We start from the raw sequence: 22,059 nt of genomic DNA on the forward strand, positions 1-22,059 counted from the left end.
CCTCCCACAGTAACTGACGTCCAAGTGTTTTGGTACGGCCTGAATCCTTACAGGAAATGTAGGACTGAGTTGTAATATTAGAATGTGTCATAGCTGTCTTTATAAGTCCATAAAGCTACTCTTTCACATTTACACAACTGACAAATATAAATCTCTAACAAGAGAATGATGACAAAAACATGTTGGGTGCTACATGCAGCTGCATTAGGTAGATGGTGGCATTTGCTACCTCATAGGATCAGGGAATAGTCGTGGATTTGTCGTGCTTGTGCAAATCTAAGCTTGTTTACCCATTTCAGATATGATCCCAGTCCTTCACTTTCACCACAGACAGACAGACAGACAGACAGACAGACAGACAGACTCAATCCACCCTGAACCCCTCCCCATCTCCGATGACCTTCTCCCTCATGACCCTCTATAACCCTTTTATAATTTGCAGCTCTTCGAAGTCTTCAGCTTCCTGGGGGAGATTTTCATCTTCAGCTACATGGGATATGTATTGTTGACGTTTCCTCGCCATGTCTTTAAAGCTCTCTTCATTACTGGGGCATTTGTATCCTTTTCTTCTACGTGATGGAGCCTCTTCAGTCGCTGCTGTGCAGCCTTTGGATCCCAGAAATGATGTTCTGTTCCGGTTTGTTCTGTTTCTGCCACAATCCTTATATGCACAATCTTCTGCCACTTATATCACTAGAGTGGTTTTCCTGTGTTCTATTCTTCCTCTCTGCTGCAGTGCAGTTATTTCCCCAGTGCTTTAAAAAAAACAAAAAACAAAAAACTCAGCACTTAAATTGTACAAGTTTTGATCCGGTGAGCTCTGCAAATGCCATTCAGTCGGTCTCCCATGATCACCATCTCTGCAGATTAAGATGCTGCAGTGAATAGTTAGCGCTGAGGAACGCCTTTAAAACAGACATTTAAATAGATCTTTAATTATTGTTACTGCTGCTTGTTTCTGTTCTCTAGCAAAGCTCAGTGGAATAAAGATGGTTGCCTGTTTGAAATAAACTCAGAGTACTTAAGTTTGTAGTGGATTAATCACCGTATCCCTGTTGTTAGATCTAGAAACTCCAGTGAGAGAGGTTTCTGCTGCTCTGCTTCTGTTCCTGTTCTGGTTCAGGAAAAATCCATGCATTCATCAATGCTATTAGATCCCTGTGAATGTATTTAAGTTTTTGGGCTGTTTTTCAAATGATACATGAAATTAGCAGATGTCAATTTAGGCTCTGGGAAATTGTGATGATGAGCATTTTTAATGTGATGTATGTGATTCATTTATATAAATTTGACACAGTTTGACAATACATCCAGATACTTCCAGTGTATCTTCACGAAGAAAAATGTACAGCCATCGGCTGTACAAATGGCAATTTGGGGGAAAAATGCTCAGAATCACAGAGCGAGAACTTGTTCGACCCAAAAACCATGCTGGTAAATTCATCAGAGAAGATGCCCCTCTGGCTGGAGTTTCTGCAGACCCGAATGCAATGCAGCTACAATACATGTTATGTAAACACAAAGCCATCAGCCCCATAATGATACTCATCACATGTTAAAGTTGTACTATCATAACAGATGTTTTGCATTCACAGCTGCTGTGGTACATGTCAGCTTTACTTCCTGAGGGGAACAGAGGGGTAGTAATGGACTGCTGGCTACAGTTGCCCTTGCCTGAGAGCTGGCATGACCATAGCGTATGCCTGAGCAAAGAGTCTAGTGGCCGCACTCCAGGGGCCTGTTCTTTCACAGTCCAGTGCCCAGATGGCCAGCAATTATTATTGCAATCCATCTTCCACCATAGGGTCAAAGGGGCCAGAGAAAGAGTTGACCGAGCAGATTCTTTTTCCAATCCTCTTATGTTCAGTGCGAGGGTCTACCAGGGAGGAAATGTTTGACTTGAGCTTTGAGTGGAGGTCTAATTCTTCCTGTACAATTCTCAAAGTGTCTATTAAAATGAAATAACCCCAGTGATTCAACCCTGTTAATCGCTCTTTGGTTATGCAGTAGATTTGAATCGCCATAGCTAGTCTTTGCCAGTGACAATAGAGATGGGTTTTATTGGAAATGAGGCTGAGATGAAAGTGTTTAATTACCTCAATTCAAATAGCTCAGAGGCCTTTGATGAAGAGAAATGACTGCTTTTGGGAGCAGGATATTGCTATTGAAAATCCATAGGGTGCTAAGATCTAATATTGACTGCAGGGTGCGAGGGAGCTCTGTTTTAGTAAAAAGCCCTGTCAGACTAAAGTCCCCTGCCTAAAATATTGGTCCCTTCATTATTCCAGGCGACATATTTGGACTTACTGTAGAAAAGCTTAAATCACATCCCCCTCATGATGCTAAAGCAGGGGTACCGATCTGCAAAGATTCATTTAGCACCAAAAATTCAAAGAGGATCTGAAAAAGTGTTTTTCTAAAAGAGTTGAGGCCTCCTTCGGTTTATTGCCTCGACACTAACAAGAACCCATCGGAAGATCTCTCCGGCTGCACTCAGGCGCATATGAGGTTTTAAGGGGCTGCAGCAACTTTTCCTAAAAGTCTGACAAAAGATGTTAAGTGTATCCAGGATGGCAGCTACGTCCCCGATAATTGTACAGATATCCTGTCACTAACTCCTGCCCAGGACACTTAGCATTCAGTCCCATCCTATGTGAAACATCAAAGTGTGTGTGTGTGGAGGGCAGAGACAGCTTGCAGAGCCTGATTGGCTTCATGCCTCGGCATGGTGCCACACTGCTGTGTTTGCATTCTAAATCAAAATTTTCAGAGATCATTTTTTTTTTTATGTGCGTGTGTGATCGTGCACGTAAGTTGATATTTACGGGTGTACTTTCACTGCTTGGTCTCACATAGAATAGGTACTTTTGTATTTATTATGGAATTATCGCATGCATTTTGTCTGAATAAATAAAGACAAACCGTATCTATCAATAACTTACCCTAACTTTAACCAAGACTGCAGACTCATGCATGCATTTCAGACAAATGTCTCTTGTTTGTCCGTTTTTCTTCATATGAATCAAAGAAATTGTGATTTTCATTGAAAAATAACCATATTTCCATGAGTGTGTCTCAGTCATACGTATTCTCCTTAATCTGCACTTATTACAAACAGCTCTCCATCTTTGTATCAAGAGCCTGTAACATCTACCCCTTTTCATTCCTCCTCAACCTGGGACGAACAACCAAGATACCTCGCACCTTCCAGCACTTCATGATGTTTGCAGGTACAGTGCTTAATAACACCCATCAACATTATTGTCATTCGTTTTAGCAACATTTAGCATTTTTTTTTGGACCTTGCTGAAAAATTGAAAACATGAAAATCTCTGGCCTTTATTTGATAAATGTTGGGTCGATGATATTTTTGCTGTAAGAAAACCAATTTATCCTACGAAAACTCGAATGACTTAATTCTCTTCACTGCTAGAAGCTTTTCGCATTAGTGAGGATGCTGAAAGATTGTGTCCCCTCATTACGAAAGACAATTTTTACATAAATGGATATCGTCATAATCTGCAGGGTTTTTTTTAATGATTCACCCGCAGCCTTTTCTATTTTTGTGTCTGTAGTTTGGAGAAGACTAAATAAAGTATCGCCTCACTTAGTGGTTGAAGCTGTGAGCGGTTTGATGATGCAGGAGAAAGGAATATTCAATGTGAAGTGATGTGGGAGAGTGCAGCAGCAGCATGTTTTGCTGCTTGCCTGACCCACTTTACCTCTTACATAAGAAGGTTTCTTTGTAATTAAAAAAAAAAAAAAAACCTGTCTTGCTGTTTTTCAAAACTCCCCCACTGCCACTACCTCCTCCCCAATCCATTTCTCATGACCGCAAAGGATTTGCTTTGTGAATTGTTTTGGCTTACGGTATTATGTCACCACTGTACAGCAATCCAGAAGGTTGTTTTGGGGCTGCTTGCTGGTGAGCAGCTGGTCAATACGAGTGATAGTCGGGATGTAATCTGTTACCCATGGACGGAGCTATTAACTGGATCGCTCTCTCCTGCCCTTTTTCAAATAATTGGTTGGTACTTGGTTGTCTGGTAGTTTGATGGATGGCAGTACTACAGCTGTTTACTTAGAAATGTCTCCTCTGCTCTTAGGTTTCAGGGGGGCTGTAACGTTTAGCCTGGCAATAAGAGACACATCCACCGAAGTGAGGAGCACCATCTTCACCACCACTCTGCTGCTGGTCGGCTTCACCGTCTGGGTGCTGGGTACCGCTGCTGATCCCATGCTGCGCCGTCTGAACGTCAGGTCAGTGCTACCACCTCACCGAGGGACATCGTCGGTATGATGTAAGTCAAATCGCTCTGTCTCTCCATCCGGCTGTCTCACACACACGCACACACACACACACACACACAGCTTAATTAGACTCACATTAAGTATTCACCCCACTTAATATGCAACAGCTCTTTGTAAAGCTTTTCTCTGGATGCTGTAATGCCTCTCCCTCATCCCCTTGCTGCTCAGCCTTACATGGGCTCTTAGCTCTGTGTGCAGCTTGCCACGCTGTACGCAGAAACTCTTGTATAACCTATTCTGTGGCTATATAAAGAGACCACATTGTCTTACACAAGTCTGTGAAGGATGCAAGGCAGTAATTAGATACTTAAATTATTAATGTGTAATCTCGGGCCCAGATTACAGTGGTATAATTGACAGCCACAGGCAGTGCTTTTGAATCTCCAGTGGTTTTCAGTTCTGTGTGTGTGTGTGCGTACATAAAATGTTTTATGTTATAAAAGAATAATAGAAGAAGTAAATAAAAGCACTGGTAAAAAAACAGGAAGCAAATCAAGTTCAGTAAAGCAGTGAAATTGCCCAATTGGATATTTCTGAACTATTAAAAGTGAAAACATAAAAAAGAAGATGCAGTATATCCAAAACTGCAAACTGTGGACCATTTTTGAGCATTAAAACGCTCTCTCTCTCTCTCTCTCTCTCTCTCTCTCTCTCTCTCTCTCTCTCTCTCTCTCTCTCTCTCTCTCTCTCTCTCTCTCTCTCTCTCTCTCTCTCTCTCTCTCTCTCTCTCTCTCTCTCTCTCTCTCTCTCTCTCTGAGCTACAAAACACAGACAATGAAGCAGCTTGTCATGTGAAACAAAACCTGGAGGTGCTCTGTTGTCGAAGCATTGCAGATTGTCTTTGGGTAATTCAATCTAGCAAGTTGTTTGTTCGCGCTTTTATAGCCAACGAAAAGCTTCATTTTATTGTAATGCTGACGTTTATGACCAGACAAAGCAACAATACCTCTGTAATATCCCCCAGAGCATAGTGGATCTGTATCTCCGAAGATGAGTCTCTTGCTCTGTGTCCGTTGAGCAGCTTAAGGACTTCTTGCTCTGTTGTCTCTAGATGCTATCTGCACCAGAATTGAGGGTCACAGATTACACGCAGCAACTTCCAAATGCTGGTGAAATCTGTTTCTGGAAGATAAATTCCAAAGGGGTATCGGTAGTTTTTAAAACAACAATGCATGAATGCCTTTGCTGTTACAATCTCTCCTGCTCCTGATTGGCCTGTTACTCTGCCTCTACACTTAGTGACTTTCACTTCATGATTTGTGTTGCCTGTCTGTATATCACATTAAAACCAAATATGCGGCAAAGATGAAAGCTATATATATATGCCAGGAACGCCACTGTGGGCTGGGGCAACGTTATCAGCTGTATAAGCGGTTACCGCCAGCCAGCGGGACATGATGGGAGGGACTCGCATGCACTAACATGCCCGGCTACCAAAAAACAACAGAGAGGCTCAGCTTACAACACTCAGACGGGGTTCGACTTCTCTGCTCGAGACGCCGTTACTCCACTCTATCTTTAAATAGCAAATAGTTGTTTGCGGCTATATTAATGTTGACGTGTTATAACACTTAAAACACTATGACAATAATTTGTGTTTTGAAACAAATGAGAGAAGCACAAATACAACACGAACACAGAAATTGTAGAATAGTAAATGTAATGTGAAACAGCAAATAATAAGCAGAAAAGCATGTCGGTACCCATTGTTTATGCTTATAGCTCATTGAGTGAATTGGCATCCAGGGCCTTTAAATTGGCACACAATGGCTGCTTGTGCAGCCGAAACCATAATGAAAATGCATAATGTGACTATTAAAATATATTTATTGGTTTAACTTAAGTCAATATAGGAGGCCGTTGTTTGTTCCACACTACTCGGTTATCGCAAGACTCACACAGCCGGCCCACACATACACGTACACCAACACATTTATGCAAACACACACTCAGAAATGCGTACCATACAGGGGTAATCTGAGCTCAGCCGTCTGTCAGACTGCAATGTGATATGTGTGCGCTTCGTGTTTAGACAGATGATTAAGGCTCAAACCAGCAGAGTTCTACATAGTAATAAAAACAAACACAGCCTCTGCTTACTGTTCAGTCAGACTTTGAACACAAACAAAGGCAAATTTCCTTTAATGCCGAGACGGTCTGTCTCTCCTCCTCCTGCCAATTCCTCTCTTTTCCTCTCCATTTCATTCTCAATTTCAAGGTGCATTATTGCTCACACTTGAGAGTTTCATCATGCCGGTAATGAAAATGTATTTTCCACTATTGTGCAATTGATAGTAATTACTAATGTATCTCATCCCAATTTACCATGAAACTGTATATAGGTCGTTTTCCCTTTCTCTGGTTCTCGTTTTCATATCTGCATTGTCATGCTTGTTGCAATATGTCTCTTATTAGAGGTTACCTCTCACTAACGGAATGTCCATTTATCTTTGGAGTGGGCAATGAGTTGCTCTAATGGTGGTTGGGTTTATTTGTGCATAGTATTTGGTGCACCACACCTGGTGCTAATTAATAATTAATGATTGAATATTACTGGCTGTTGGTCAGTAAAAAGAGGTTTATGTGATATTGAGACGGTTTTGTGTGTGTGTGTGTGTGTGTGTGTGTGTGTGTGCCTCACAACCGCACCAACTGCTTGTTTGTGTTCAGTTCTCCACCATAACTTGGAGCCATGAAATAACAACACAGACCCATGAGGGCAAAAGCCTGTCTTTCACCATGAGGAAACTGGCAATGTGCCAGTCTGCACTATGGAAAACAGCTGCGTTTCTTTCTGTGTTCACCGCCACTATTTTGTGATTGATCAATTATTACAGAGTATTCATGTCGATATGATGTCTTCTTAAGGCTCTCTCAGTCGTGACAGTGCTGTATTAGCTTAAAGTGCAATAATGGGCCACTTACACATTGTTTTCTGAAGTCCACTGACATAGACTAATTATTGTATGGATTCATATTTTGATCAACGCAACTATTCAGCTGAAAAAACACTGACGCCATGTCACAGTGTTCCGTTTGTTTTGCCCATGTAACTCCATGCCCAAGCAGTATCACGAGCGCTCACGCACACAATGTTACGCCGCCGGTCCTCAGTCTCGGTCTGACTCGTTGGCTTTGATGAGGGCTGGAGGTGGCAGGGCACCCCTGGGGAGATCTGAGACCAGTCACAATGAGCAGCCTGGGGCCCCTAGGCTTTGAACATTGGCCAGTCGTATCCTCTTCAAGCCCTTTCACTTTGAATATCATTATTTTTCCTCAGCCCAGCTCAGACTAATCATTTTATTTTGCTTTTAGCATAGGTGCTTTTTTATAGTGTAGATGTGCAGTCGCGATCACAAAGTCATATGGACTGACTGCCTCTGCTCTTCTTTTTTTTATTTTGCAGTTGCTGTATATTCAAACATAAATTCCTGCTGTCCATTCTCACTTAACATCATGAAAGGGCCATGACTCTATGGAAACAAGGTTGGTCGTTTGGTTGGTCCAGACAACTAATAATATTCCCAATAAAATTAAGATGTGCTAACATGCTAAACTATGATGGTTACCCTATATTATTACCTGCTTAACATCAGCATGTCAGCATTGCTACCGGGTGCTTTTTAGCATGCTGGTTTTTGCATTGAACTAAAAGCACCACTGTGCTGCAGTAAAGCCTCACGGAGCCGCTTGACTGTGGACGTTTAGTCTTGTTCATTTGCGTACCCCAATGAGTGAGAGTGATTTTGACAAGATGAGAAGATAGCTCATGTGCATTTCCTCTTTGCAGTTTTGTGAGATGATGTCATGGTGGTCCTGTAGGACGGACAGGAGGCCCTGTCTGTGTGTATGCGCATGTATATGAGCAGGGTTCAAAACTTGGAGGCTAAGATGTAACAGCTGGAGCCCGGCTAATGACTTTTTGTTTTGACTGGACAGATGGATGGGTGGAAAACCAAGTCTCTGATATCACTCACTCTCCTTCATGCCCCACTGACCTCTTATCACTATCTCTCTTTCTCTCCCTCCCTCCTTCCCTCCCTTTTTTTGACATCCATCTGCCTGTACAGCTTTGATAAGATTTTTCCTATTTTGAGGACTGTGTAATACAAGAATAAGGCCACATGTACACACACATTTACACACCTCCTCCCTTCAAATATATAGGCATAGCAGACTGAAGGGGAGAGGAAAGTCACCCACATGTCCTCATGTATACAAGCAAAGACACACGACCATAATAAAAGGATGTCCAGCAGATTAGAAGATACTTCAAAGGACTCCAAAGATGAATGGCTCCTTCATAGGTTTGCCCCTACTGATAAGAAAAGAAGTCAATAAGCCAGTGGAAGAGAGAGAGGAAAGCTTAAATCCAGACTTCTTCTTTATTCTTTAGTTTGTCCAGTCAAAGTTATTGCTTTGTAACAAATGGAGATGGATGTGAATTAGAAGACCAATTTATAACAAAGGCTGGGACTGTGACAGGGAACTGCAGGCTTTTCTTTCTTTCTTTAAAAATGCAACATATTGCTGGAAGGGATTTCCAAAGGAATATCTATCATAAAATATCTTTCTGAACATGAAAAATGATCCATCCTTTTTGTCCTCTCGGGGATGGATCAAGGGGGTCAGGTGGTCGGTAAAGCAAAAGGCATCAGTCTGATTTGTACACAGAATCTACAAAACACATTCATTATTGATGTAGTCTGATGATTTGGTGATGTATTGGAGCTAAAATACTCTCCCAGAGCACTTTGTCAAAATAACCTGCAGTCCTTTCTCTCTCTTTCTCTCGCTCTCTCTCTCTCTCTCTCTTCTTCCTCAATTTCCTTCTTCCTCTGTTCCATTGTTACTCCCTCGCTGTACTGAAAGTTAAGTCTCATTTCTCATTACATTGAGCTCAGCTCCAGTTGGGGGACAGGGTTTAGATGTGCAGCACGAAGTCACAGTGGAGCCCTGCAAGTTCAGCCAGCCGCACCGACCATTGATTATGTCTCCTGAGTGTTGAAGAACCAAGCTTTAATTTAACATTTCAGACGGTTCTTTCGGGGGAAAAGGCTCCGCCGTCAAAATTCAGCCTGTCCTCGTTCGGCAGTGGCTCTCAGCTCATTTGACATTCATGTCTACGCCGGGCATTGTCGCCACTCAAGTCTAGCTGACTCTGTTTTGCTGAGACTGAAGTTGCCTGTGTACTTCACACTCATTCTACATTCATGAAGAGGAAAAGAGTCAGTGCAACTTGTAGGGTAGCAGGGTGTTGCTGAGACGTAAGTGCGATATTCAGGGTTCCGAAAACAGGGTTGTGACTGGGATAAGTGGGACCCTGATTGGAGATGTTGCTGTTGGAAACATCATGAGAGAGGTGGCGGCTGAAGGAGGCCAGTGAATTATGATTCTGATGCTGATCAGACGTGAAACATTATCTCTTCACTTTAGACTGCCAGGGTTACTCTCTGTGGCACCAGATACAGATAGTCCTGTCTCAGCTCAACTATCAACACTCCTATGCGTGTTGATAGTTGAGCTGTGTGTGTGTGTGTGTGTGTGTGCAGACAATAAGCAGGTGAGAGCTCACAGAGTGCATGCGCTGCTGTTAACACTGCTCTCCCCTCTGACACACAGTTCAGTGGGTTTCCTTTCAAAGTGGATTGATAGTCATGGCAGTGTGCGGGAGAGACTGAACAGATTGCCGTGGTAACTGCGTCTATCAGATCAGCCAATACGGCGAGTTTATCAGGTGGAGATTGACTCCGGACGAGGGTCTCGTACACTGGAGTCCTGTGCTCCAGTATCCACTAAAAAGGCCCAGAGGCACGGCCTAATGGACGTGACGTCAATACGAAGAGAGCGGAGGAGGGCCATTAAAAAGAGCATCAGGGCTATAAAAGTGCCCACTTGTGTGTGTGTGTGTGTGTGTGTACTTCTATGGGTGTATGAGGGCAGATTGATGCTCTCAATGCAAAACCAGAGAATTTGCATGAACAGCGCATGCAAATTGGACACACACAGATACAAAGTGATTTGCTGAGTAGTATTTTGGAGTTTATTGTTTAAAGAAGGTCTCAGTTAAGCACCACGGAGGGGGAGAGATGGTAGAGAACATCAGTGTGTGCTGTGTGTATCTCCGGCAGGTGTCTGTGGGCTGAAAGAGGATCCACACATGAGTATGAATAATAAAACAGACACGGGGTGCCTCTATCACACATGCATAAATGCAAACGCACACGAACGCGCATGCACACTCCATTTTTCCACTCCGCCGCTGGATAAACAATGCTTTAAGAATGCGGTCGGTATGAAGCCCTCCGAGGGAATGGGGAAGTGGTAATGAGGGTTGATGGATGGTACTGATGGGGCTAAATTTGCAACACTGCAGAGAGCTGCTGCGGTAGAGATAGAACACCCAACGCTGCATCAGTGTGTGTGTGTGTGTGTGTGTGTTGATTGTGAGGAAACCGTGGCTTGTGTTTGTGTGGGAGGATTGTGGGGGCCACTCTTTGGAAGCCGAAAGCGCGAATGTATCCAACTTGCCCAACATCCCCAGCTGCCTAGCGACCTCGCCTCTCAATCACTCTCAGTGGGCACCTCTTATTTATAGAGCCATTATTTTTAGCCCTCCATAATTGCAGCCCTTAGTTTCTAGAGGAACTACAGAAAGAGAATTGGGAAGAAAGATGGAGACTGGAATTTGGAGAGAGAGGGAGACAGCCTGAAAAGTTTTTAAAAATCCATTGAAGCAAGTTAATTTTTATACAAATTCAGTTTTTTGTTCTTCATAGTTTTGGCCTTCATTCTTTCCATTTGCCTGAAAACATTTTACTCACCAAGTTAATTGCTAACACCTTGAAATGTAGCACAATTTGGACTTCCTGTTTGTTCGTTTTTGTTTTTTCAAACTGTCTGATGATCTAATGGCTAGCATTCCTTGCCATGTATGACTTTATTCCTGCATTAAGTAATGAATCCCAGTTTGTGAAACATCTGTACGGTCTTGAGACAGATGCGTTGGTCTCTGATCTGTCATTTTTTTGTCTTGTGTTTTCCTCCACTCATTGTAAATGTTAAGGCGCATGCATTACTGAGGTACCCGTCAAGGTAACAATCTTTGTGAGGCACTATGATTTATTTCTGTCTCGTGAATGATGAATCGCTCTGCCCTGCAACCACAAGGGTGAAACCTGTCCATTTCTCTTTGATCGGTGCTGTGAAATGTAAGCTCCCTGAGGTGGTTCTTGTTTGCGCCCAACTGCTTGTTCTTGAGGCAGGAAATCATTTGCCAGAGAGAGAACAACAGCGTCGGCCAAACAAAAGAGAGGCGGATTTAATGGTTCAGCAGAATGGGCACACACAGAGCGAAGAGAGGGGGGTACAGAGAGAAAAATGGACATGGACGAACTCTCTATGAAACAATCAAGTGAAATGAGAGAGTGAGAGCTGAACGAGGGTCATTTATTCAGTCTTGAAAGCCTCCGAGCATCGGCATTGCACAAATCAAGCCCATGAAATCAAATCTGCATCGGAGGCCACCATAAGAAACTGTTCTAGCTCAGGGTCAGACTTCACCCACAGAAATGTAGGCTTGTGTGTGTGTGTGTGCATGCTCTACATCTGTGTGTATGGCCTTCTACACTTGGCCCGTAGACTCAGAGGAAAAGAAGAATAGACTTGGCTGGCCTTGAGTTGGCCATCTGTTCCCGTCGATGTGGTCAGTCTGAGTTGGGCCCTTCTGTCGGTCTCACACACAGATACACAATCCCATCCTCTTTCTAACAGTCTGCCTTGTCCCGTGGCCATGTGTCTGGACTTCTGTTCAGAGGGTCTGCGGTTTCAGGGACAAAAACAAAAGGGGGGGGAGGGGGAGGTGGTGGTGGTAGTGGGGAGGGCTCATATCGATTCATACCCGCTTCCAAGAAACTGCTTTCATAATCCTCCCTCTTAAATAATTCACCACTCGCCCTCAAAATTTCATCAGCACCTACATACAGAGAACAATATCCCCCACAGCAGCAGCAGCGTTGTCTTAGTATGAGAGGGAGATGAGGAACCAGATGAGTGCCGGGTGATTATCTTCTTCTCCAAATCAACTATCACTGACCACTTATGCAGCTGCAGCAAATGCATGTGTGGATCTACAGACATGGATATGCCGACGGTATACCAGCTCCCTGCATGGGGGTCGTGAGACAGTGACTTGACACTGATTTATCTGGCAGATTCGACTAATAGTCATCCTGACCAGCCGGCTGCTCAGCAGACACACAGAAATACATTTCCTCAACTTCTCACCACTCCTGTCATCTCTTGCCATCTTAGCTGTGTCAGTTCCACTTGAAAAATGTAACACAGCGCTCCCAGTTTTTCCTTTCAAGTCTTGAGTTTGTGCAGCTTTAATTTACTTGTCTCTTTTAAGCTTGAGGTGAAGTACAAAAATACAAAAGCAGACCATTTTCCTGTGAAAAAAAAGAAAAGAAAAGGCCGAGACATCCCTCCAGTCAGCTCTGCAGCAGGAAACAGTGCGCCATTAGCCCAGTGCCATATATAGCACACAAAACAGGCTGCCTCGTCGTGTTAATCCTTATACCACTAAGTCCTTTCTCTGAGATTCTCCTGAGATATTTAGCTCATGCCAACTGTCCTTGATTCTCTAAAATATAGAAATGGCACTGTCCAAAAATGAAACTCGGCATCAAGACCTCAGAGTTTCACCAGCGTTATCAAAAGGAGACATTTGATCTCCTATCCTGCAGACAGGAAGAAGGAAGGAAGCCATATAAAGGGATTTTCCACAATTATGAACAATGTCGAAGCTAAAATCGACCCGCAGGCAAGTGCTACCAGACTAGTCCAGTTCTTGAAAGCTTCATTACCAATCTTGTTCTTGACATTGGGTGATTTTTCACTGACCACAACTCCCTTTTCATTATGATTTCCCAGTTCGCCGTGCACATCACTCACATCAGTGAGCGGTAATGTAACAGGCTTTTATTGTATTTTCAGTTGAAACACTTTGCTCGTCGGTAACAATCATTCAACTGCTTGAGGTTTTATAGCTTTTCAACAAGGACCTGACATGGGGCTGAGAGACTTTGACAGAGCCGTCCATATATGTGCAAAGCTTTCACTTTCACACAATCATTCATAGTTCTGGGAAACTTTGGACAATTAAAGGGGTAGGTTGAAATTTGAAGTGAAGCAATGAACTGCTGTGGCCAGGGGCAACAGCTTTGATTACATGCCAATGGTCAAAGTTTCTTTATTCAAGCAGCTTTTGAGCTTAATATAGCGAACTCGTAATATATTTCTCTAATATATATATACCAAATATATTGGTCTAAAAACATTGTAAAATGAACAAAATAATGTGAGTAAATAAAATAAAGGACTTCTTTTGATTTGTTCCTCAAATTAAACTGTAACTCAACACTCATTTCCTTGTTAAAAAAAAGACAACCAACTAACTCAAAATATAGTTTGCATTAAAGAAGACATAATGCTAGTTTGATAAAGGTTATCTTCTGGTGTTATCCAGCCAATTCTTGCCATGCTCCGTATCCCGCTGACTCCACCAGGCTAGATGTGTCATGCTGAGACATCCAGGTGATCGTTGTGAGAAGGGAAATGAATTCTGTGTGATAAGAATATCTTGGGCTCCCACAGCCTCCTCTGCTCCCAACTGTCCCCGTCTGTCCACAGGGATCCAGCTGGCTGAAATGCTAAAAGGCTCCCCTCCTGCTAAACTGACACTGTTTGAAATACTGATGTCTGTCAGCATCCATGGTGGAGGAGTGTCTTCCTCCCCAGCAGTTGACACAGTGAGACAATGTAGGAAAGACTCAAACTGAGACAGAGATATATTACAGTATTATAGCAGTTTTTTAATGTAGTTTTTCACCTTAAATTTCACATATGTAGCACAATATGATGCCGACAGCAATTGCATGATACAAGGGAAAACAAATCAGTGGAAGACAGTAGCAAAGTATCTTTAATCTCAAGTACTGTACCTACAATACTGAGGCAAGGAAGTTGCAAATTAAGTAAAATTTCCTTTTTGTTTTTAATACCCTAGAAAATATACTTCTTTCATGCAGTACATGCACATATCTGATGGCTGTAGTTTCATGTGCAAAATGAAAGACAAAATTTGCAAAATGAAAAACAACAACAATAAACAAATAGTTGTTAATGTTGGGAAGTCAGTCAATTAGCAGTGATCATGACAAATAAATAAACTATACTTTTACTGTGAAGCATTGAATACATTTAAATTACAAGTTGTAATATCGCTCATGTGCATTTCAAAACAGTGAAAATGTCAAAGTCATGACTGTTATTGGGTTTGTGAGTAGTAACAATGTCCAAAATGGCATTACATAATCATCCCCCATGCCTCAGATTAAACAACAGAAATGATAACATGATGTGTGGACATCTGTTGAGTGGGTGGTCATGTATCAGTTGGCAGGTTCGGCGTCTGGTGAGATGAGATATTTACCAAAAGACATTATCGCTAAGACAATGAACCGTGTTCTTCTGTAAATGCTTTGCAGCCCACTGCAACATGCACAGATGGATGTTTGGCTAATATCACTTTCACACGTGCATGTGAGAGCACACACACACACACACACACACTTGACTCTGCCAATTTTATTTTTATACCAGCTCAAAGGATGTGAAATTTAGGTTAAAGCTGCAGAGAGACTCTCACTCTAGGTTTCAGTAGATTGACCTAAATACTGCAGTCAGAGACTTGGCCGTATATGGATTGTTCCTTTGTAACACTGCAGTGAAAGGGAAGGAAGCTTACGTTATATTGCTCTTTGTTTTATATCCTCATCCACTGCAGGGTTGTAGCACTGAGACATGTAAAGCTCACTACACCTCCTGCAGTACAACTCTCTTGCAAAGCTTTGCATGATGGTCTAAAATCTGATCTTACAACATCTTCAGTGCAACTTCAAGATTTAGTTTTGGGTGAAATGTTTGGTTTGTTACTACATATCACAGATTCAATGTATTCTTTGGGTTGGAATATGCAGTCACTCCTCATTAGATTGACAGCTCTTTTAATACATATACTCACTCTAGACACCAGTTATAAATGATTTCAGTTGTAATTAGAGAAACAAATATCATGACGACAAACTCTTCAATTATATATTCAAATGTGCTTTTCATTTGTAAGAGCATAAAACATTTCAGATCGCTCCTTTGAAGTCATCTGTCTCAACAGTTTGAATGAAGGCAGTGTCTTTGCGTGAATGCTCACTTCTACCTTTTGTAAAGTCCTTGTACCGGTACTGATGTTTTTTCTTGTCACTCACTCTAATCACTTCAGCCAAAACAGTCTGTGTCACTGCAGGCACTGATGATGACTTTGTTCCAGATATGTGGAGCAGAAAAACTGAACGCTGCTTCCCCATGTTTAGTTCTGACTCTGGGAACAGAAAGTAGACCGGTCCCAGACGACCTGAGGGGTCGGGATGGTTCATAAGGTAGCAGCAGATCAGAGATGTATTTTGGCCCTAAACCATTCAGTGCTTTGTAAACCAACAGCAGGATTTTAAAGTCAATTCTTTGTTGGACAGGAAGCCAGTGCAAAGACCTCAGAACTGGAGTGATGTGGTCCACCCTCCTGGTCTTAGTGAGGACTCGAGCTGCAGCGTTCTGAATCAGCTGCAGCTTTCTGACGGACTTTTTACAGAGACCTGTAAACACACCATTACAGTAGTCCAGTCTGCTGAAGATAAATGCGTGGACACGTTTTTCCAAATCCTGTTGAGACATAAGTCCTCTAATCCTTGATATATTCTTCAGGTGATAGTAGGCTGATTTTGTAATTGTCTTGATGTGGCTGTTCAGGTTGAGGTCTGAATCCATAACTACACCTAGATTTCTGGCTTGGTTTGTGGGTTTTAACATCAGTGACTGAAGCTGAGCGGTGATTTTCAATTGTTCGTCCTTGGTACCACAAACAATTACTTCTGTTTTAATACAATTAACCTTCATACAATTTGACAATTTAAATCCATGTTGTGTAGGAAACAGTTGAGCCGGATTCAAATCATCGCACCGATCTGCCAGTCATACCGGTTATACTTCTCATCCCTTGTCCCTTATTTGTGTATATATATATATATATATATATATATATATATATATATATATATTCGTGTTGTGCATGGTGTTCATTTTGATGCTGGTTCCACATTCAGATTTGTGTTCCTGTTGCTGGATATGAAATCCATGTGAATCCCTGGTGAGAAGAACAGGAAACTGGAAGGATGACTTACAGCGTTCCTCTTGTCTAAACTCACAGTACAGAGAAAACAGTCCCTGTGAGACTCTGGCCGTCTCTGTTTGTCCCCCGTCTCTATCTCTCTGTGCTCCCCCGTCTATTTATCTCTCCCCCTCTCTCGCTCCGTCTCTGAGCAGCAAGTGCAAAGAGTGAGCACAGCAGAGGGGAGTGTTGTAACTTGATTTTCCCTGCCTGTTGAGCGTATGCTACTTGAGTACTTGAACTCATCTGCATGTTTATTAACTAGTGCTGCTAATCACATCCAGAGGAGATTTTCTCCTCCTGAGGAAACGATTGCGAGGAACATGTTTTGCCTGCACGTAAACACGGTTAACTCCTACCCGTAGACTGCCTCCGAGGTAAGATGTTTTATAAATGAGCCGTATGAGCAAAGTAGTTGACGTGTCTGTGATGTTGTGATGTCTCCTCTCGAGGCCTTGTGTTGTGCGCCTACAGCAGAGCAAGCACAGCTTTACCGGCCCACTACTGTCAGAGATAACGACGCTACCGAGGCACAGGCAAACACGTATGTGTGCACACACACACACACACACACACACACAAGCTGCACCACTGCTCAAGGCCAAGTTATTTTGCTCTTCCTCTTTTCTGTGAGGTAGAGCAAAAGCTATTTCTGAAGTATTTTCTTGCAAAGAGGTGTTTATGGGTGACCGTGGGTGCTCTCTGCATCCATCTTGGAGTGTTATTTCATCCTTTTTTTTTGTACTAAATGCATTTGACAATATATGTAGTAAAAACAAAAAAAGGAGCTACTTTCTCTGTCCCTCCTAAAAAATCGCCCAAACATAGAAACTTTACAACGTGTATATATTAATAGCAACATTCCCCGAAAGCTGCAGATACTGGTAGAATAGCAGCCACAACCTTTTTTTTTTTTTACCTCGAAAGTAACTGGGTCATGGGAGGACCGCATACTCCTGTAGAGGCTCATCACAGATGTATCTGTGACTCAGCAGTTGTCAAGGACCCTAGCAGTCGATATAAATGTATGCAAAGATAACAGACTTCCCTCTCCCGGTGCGCTCTCTTTCCTCTCCCAGTGTGTGCTTCAGGCTGGTCCACTTTCACTCATTCGCAGATTTATTTCTGTGAACTCGGAGGTCCCAGAGTTTTTAGATAAGATTGCACTTGATTTGTCTTTATTGAGTGTCCGTGTGTTGAAAATAAGGGCAACAGCTCACAGGGGTCATATCAAATCTCAAAACGTGAGAGCAGGCTGGCTGACTGCAAAATATTCTCCCCAAGACACAACACATAAAAACTGTCGTCTGCCTCGTTTTCCTTGTTCCTCTCTTGCTTCGATTTTGAGAGAGAAAGCTCTTTTCTATTCTCTTTCATGTATTTTTCTCTGTCTCTGTCTGTCTTGTCCTGCCTCCACTACTCAATCTTTCACTCACAAAGTCACCAAATCACGAGATCTCCCCCTCAAACACACTCACCAGCAGCACCAACTCATTCTGTCACTCTCATATCACCGCAGACTATCTCACTCACCATCACGCTCAGAAAACAGGAACTCTTATTTTTGCTCTCCTCCCCCTATTCTTTTTTTTTTTTTGCTCTAGCCTCAGTTTGTCTTGCTTTTCCGACTCGCACCTTATCTGCCCTTTCCTTTTTCTATCGGCTTTGAACCTGTCATAGCCCATCCAAGAGGGTTCACCATAACACTTTGCACCAAAACAACTTGCTCCAGTGTAAACCCTGCAAGACCTTGCATAATAAAGGTAGATCTCCAAAACCCTTTTTGCCTTCATCCCTGTGCAGTTTCAGCATCATTCCAACCATGGTGCCTCCCTTTACTGTTCTGACAAAGTGCTGGGCAGAAAATAAAGACAATAGCAGGGATATGGTGGGAGGAGGAGACAAAGAAACAGACATGAGAGGAGGTAGGAGGTGATAAAGACAGAAAGAGTTGGATGAAAGTGGAGGACAATGAAAGCCGAGAGCGGACAGAAAGATTTTCAAAAACTCTTTGGTAAAAAAGAGGAGGAAAGAGACAAAGATGGATGTGTTTTAGATAAAGATGGGTGTAGAGAGGAACTTAAACAGAGGGAGAGACAGAAGCTGGCTCAACGATGAATGGTTTGATGGGATAGACCGCAGGATCAAAATGATATTAATTACCAAGTACAACAATGTCCGGGATGTTTTCTTGAGTTTCATATCAACGGACCTCTCAATTCAAACTGTAGTCAAAACAAAGTCTAACCTGAAATGTGAGAAGCAACAACGATAAGAGCAATGATCAGAACGGGAGATGTTAAAAAAACACCGGAGACGGACACCGGAGACGGATTGTGGAGGGAAAGCAGCCAAGACAAAATTCCGCACAACTTTAGCGCTCTGATGACAATCTCCTCCTCTCTGTTGTGTTGTCGCAGGAGCCTCTCAAGGCTTCGGTGTCAGCACATTCAAACTGCACTCTGCACAGTGATAGTGGTAGGCTATCTCACAATGTCCTGAGCCTTGCAGCAGTAATGCTAGGCTATTAGAGGTAACTGCTGACCTGTAGGAAGGAACATCGACAGCATCTCACTGGGCTCTGTGGGAAATGTTATCCCTTCAGTGTACTGAATGGAGGGGTTTTTGGCTGTTGTATAACCATAAATGATAGATTTTGGGTGTCAAGTGGGAAAAATATATCAGAAATGATCATCATGTGTCTTCAGAAAATGCTACAAAGCTGTAGTGTGGATGTTCAGCACATGTGAAGCAAGGAATGCATGCGCACACTGAGACGACGCCTTTGTCTCCCAATGAAGCAGCTCACTAGGCTGTCACTGGCCGGTGCTGAGTCACTTTGTTTCAATGGAGAGCGAGCGAGCAGCCAGTCGGGCCTCAGCCCCTCAGCCCCTCAGCCCCTCTGCTCGAGCGGGCCCTGCAGCAGAGAGGTCATAACTGCAGACACACAGAATATCAAGCATAATCGCAACGTCGTTTGTCATTTGTCAAAAGTTTACCCGGCTGACATTTTCTGGGTGTTATGTGGAAGACGAGGCTGATTTCGATGGAACTCTTCGAAAAGGTCATGTTCAAACTGAGCCGGGCTCCACGCTGACTTTCACTTTCGTTGCCAAGTCGCACGCGGCGCTAGACTGACTTTAAAATGGGTAGAGCTTCACATGCAGTGGGGAATCAAACCCCTGGGATTTGTCTCTGTCTCTTTTTCATTGTACTGTATGGAGACAGGGTTGACTGTGCTTTTTTTTCATTTTCTACAGAGTGGGTGTGGATGAAGAAGAAAATCCAGAGGACCTTTCTTTTGAGGTAAAAACACTTTATTGTCACTATTCAGTAATCCATGTTTCATCCACTCTTTTTCTCGTTTATTGCTGCAGCCTTTGTCCCCTCTGGCATTGAACTGTATTTGAATATGCAGTGCCACAACTATCGAGAGTTTTATATGCTAATTCCCAAAATATGAATTGGAGAATTACAGATGTCAGTAGAAAAGGGCTGTCAAGGCTTCAAAGATACAATAATCAGAAATACAATTATCTTTGTAATAATGTCTCTGTAGACGGCTAACAAATACAACTTTGATACAACTGAACTGTGACCACATATTCTCCCTCTTTCATTTCTTCAACGGAATATGATGTTTACCTGAGCCATATCAAATTCTGAATATTGTCACAATAGTGGAATATAAGTGTACATGTAAACGTACAGTCATTGTTGTTGTGGATCTTGTGCTGTAAGCTGTGCTTTCTGCTTAGTTGCCAGCTCTCCCCACTGGAGGGAACTCAACAAAGTGAGAGAGGCTCGATCCCATTCGAAGACAATGAAACTTCATTTGGTTAAGAGCTATTTTTAATCACCACTAAAGTGCTGCAGGGCTGTACTGCGTCACACACAGTCTGCATGTGCTTGACTACTAGTGCAGAGTACTTTTGCACACACTACATTAGAGGGACAACAATATGCAGCATATCTACACATACTGTGGACAGCAAGGATTTACAGTATATATCCTGCCATCCTCTTCCACGGACACGTAAAGCTTCTCCCCTTTAATCTAGGCTCTGTTGTTTATTTGACGACTGCATGCCATCAAAGCGGAGAAGAGGTTCAAGAGGAGAAATGCACTTTTTGCTTCCTGCTAAATGACAGTTGCCTGGCATTATGAGGCCAGAGGGGCAGACAAAATAGGCAGCGTGGCAGGTAAGACTGGAAGGGGATCTCAGGGGAGAGGTGAGGCCAAGTCTCTGGCCCTTTCTTATGGAAATGGTTCAATGTAACCGTGCCCAAAATGAGAGTCCGCACAGGCACTGCTGGGGGCGTGTTCTCACTGTAGCAAGAAGGGACCTCTCGGGGCTCTGCCATTTTTTCGAACAAGATTTTCCTATTGAAGCACAAGGCCCTTGGTCCCACTTGTAAAAGCTGAGGTCATTGGATATGGCCCCGCTGACTATCCAGGGGTGCAGGCTTTCAACATTTCCATCAGGCAGCGCATGTAGTCACCCCCGAGGGTCCTAATGTGTCAATGAGTAACAGTGGTTCTCTCATGGTCTACAGGTTGCTACAGGGGGGCCAGACACGCCAGGAGGCCTGTGGCACCGTCTGGACTACAAGTATCCTTTCACTGCTTTCTTCTGAAAAGCACTCTCGCGTCTGCTCAAACTCACAATGGTTAATGCACTGGTCTGTCGAGTGATACCATACAGTGAGTACAAGGGAAACGAGCAGAGTGATTCATTTCAGGGAAGGTGAAGAAAGACCCTGATGTACTATGATGGCAGAACAAACGGGAAGTTCATGAACTGCTTCAGGTGCGTGGTGGGTCTATGTACGCATATTTGAGGGATTTTTTGACATTTTTGGAAAACAGTTTCCCCAAGTTTCCAACATAAAGGAAGCGGCAATGCTGGCTATGTTCACAAGTAAGTTTCACACAATATCAAAGTGCATAAAAAGAGGTATAACCACAACCTGATTTCAGTAAGAAAACTGCAGCTGAATTTCATGCGGGCGTCATTAAGTTTAAGATAATCTAATTTGACCACTTAATGGCCTCATGACTGGCCCGGTGCTCAGTGGGAGCACATCATTTTATTTTATGGACTCTTATCTCCGCTGCAAAACAATGAGAGCGAGTCTGCTCGCACATTGACTTTGAGTGTTCGTTTCATGCATGGCTGTGTTAATATTTGATGTTCGATTTTTTTGTTTTTGAGAAGTGCATTTAAAGTGGGTAACTGTTAGGGGACATATATGATTTGACGGTGTTGGTAGATCAATAACCACTCAGTTTGGTTTGGAAAAGCTTCATAGTTGTAGCTGTTCACAACAAAGGGTCCAATAGCGTGAGAAACAGGCTGTTGATCCATGTTATTGCAGTCAGTTTTCTCTGACATAATAACAGTATGACACTGTAATTGGAAAGAGGAGCGTTTATGAGGTATAATGGCACGTGTCAGAAAGTA

General features: G+C 42.9%; 1 protein-coding gene across 1 annotated transcript in view; it reads left to right on the top strand.

Annotated features, from left to right (window-relative positions):
- Positions 1-22,059, top strand: part of LOC306794333 (sodium/hydrogen exchanger 9-like) — a gene marked incomplete at its 5' end in the record, with an annotated part of 48,900 nt that overhangs the window by 22,694 nt on the left and 4,147 nt on the right. The window contains 5 exons of the mRNA XM_079292366.1: positions 443-556; positions 3,119-3,230; positions 4,107-4,260; positions 19,855-19,900; positions 21,152-21,207. Coding sequence (XP_079148492.1) covers positions 443-556; positions 3,119-3,230; positions 4,107-4,260; positions 19,855-19,900; positions 21,152-21,207 — 482 coding nt within the window. The remainder of the gene's footprint in view (positions 1-442; positions 557-3,118; positions 3,231-4,106; positions 4,261-19,854; positions 19,901-21,151; positions 21,208-22,059) is intronic.

This window comes from Melanostigma gelatinosum (assembly GCF_949748355.1).
Source record: "Melanostigma gelatinosum genome assembly, chromosome: 20".
Classification (NCBI taxonomy): domain Eukaryota; kingdom Metazoa; phylum Chordata; class Actinopteri; order Perciformes; family Zoarcidae; genus Melanostigma; species Melanostigma gelatinosum.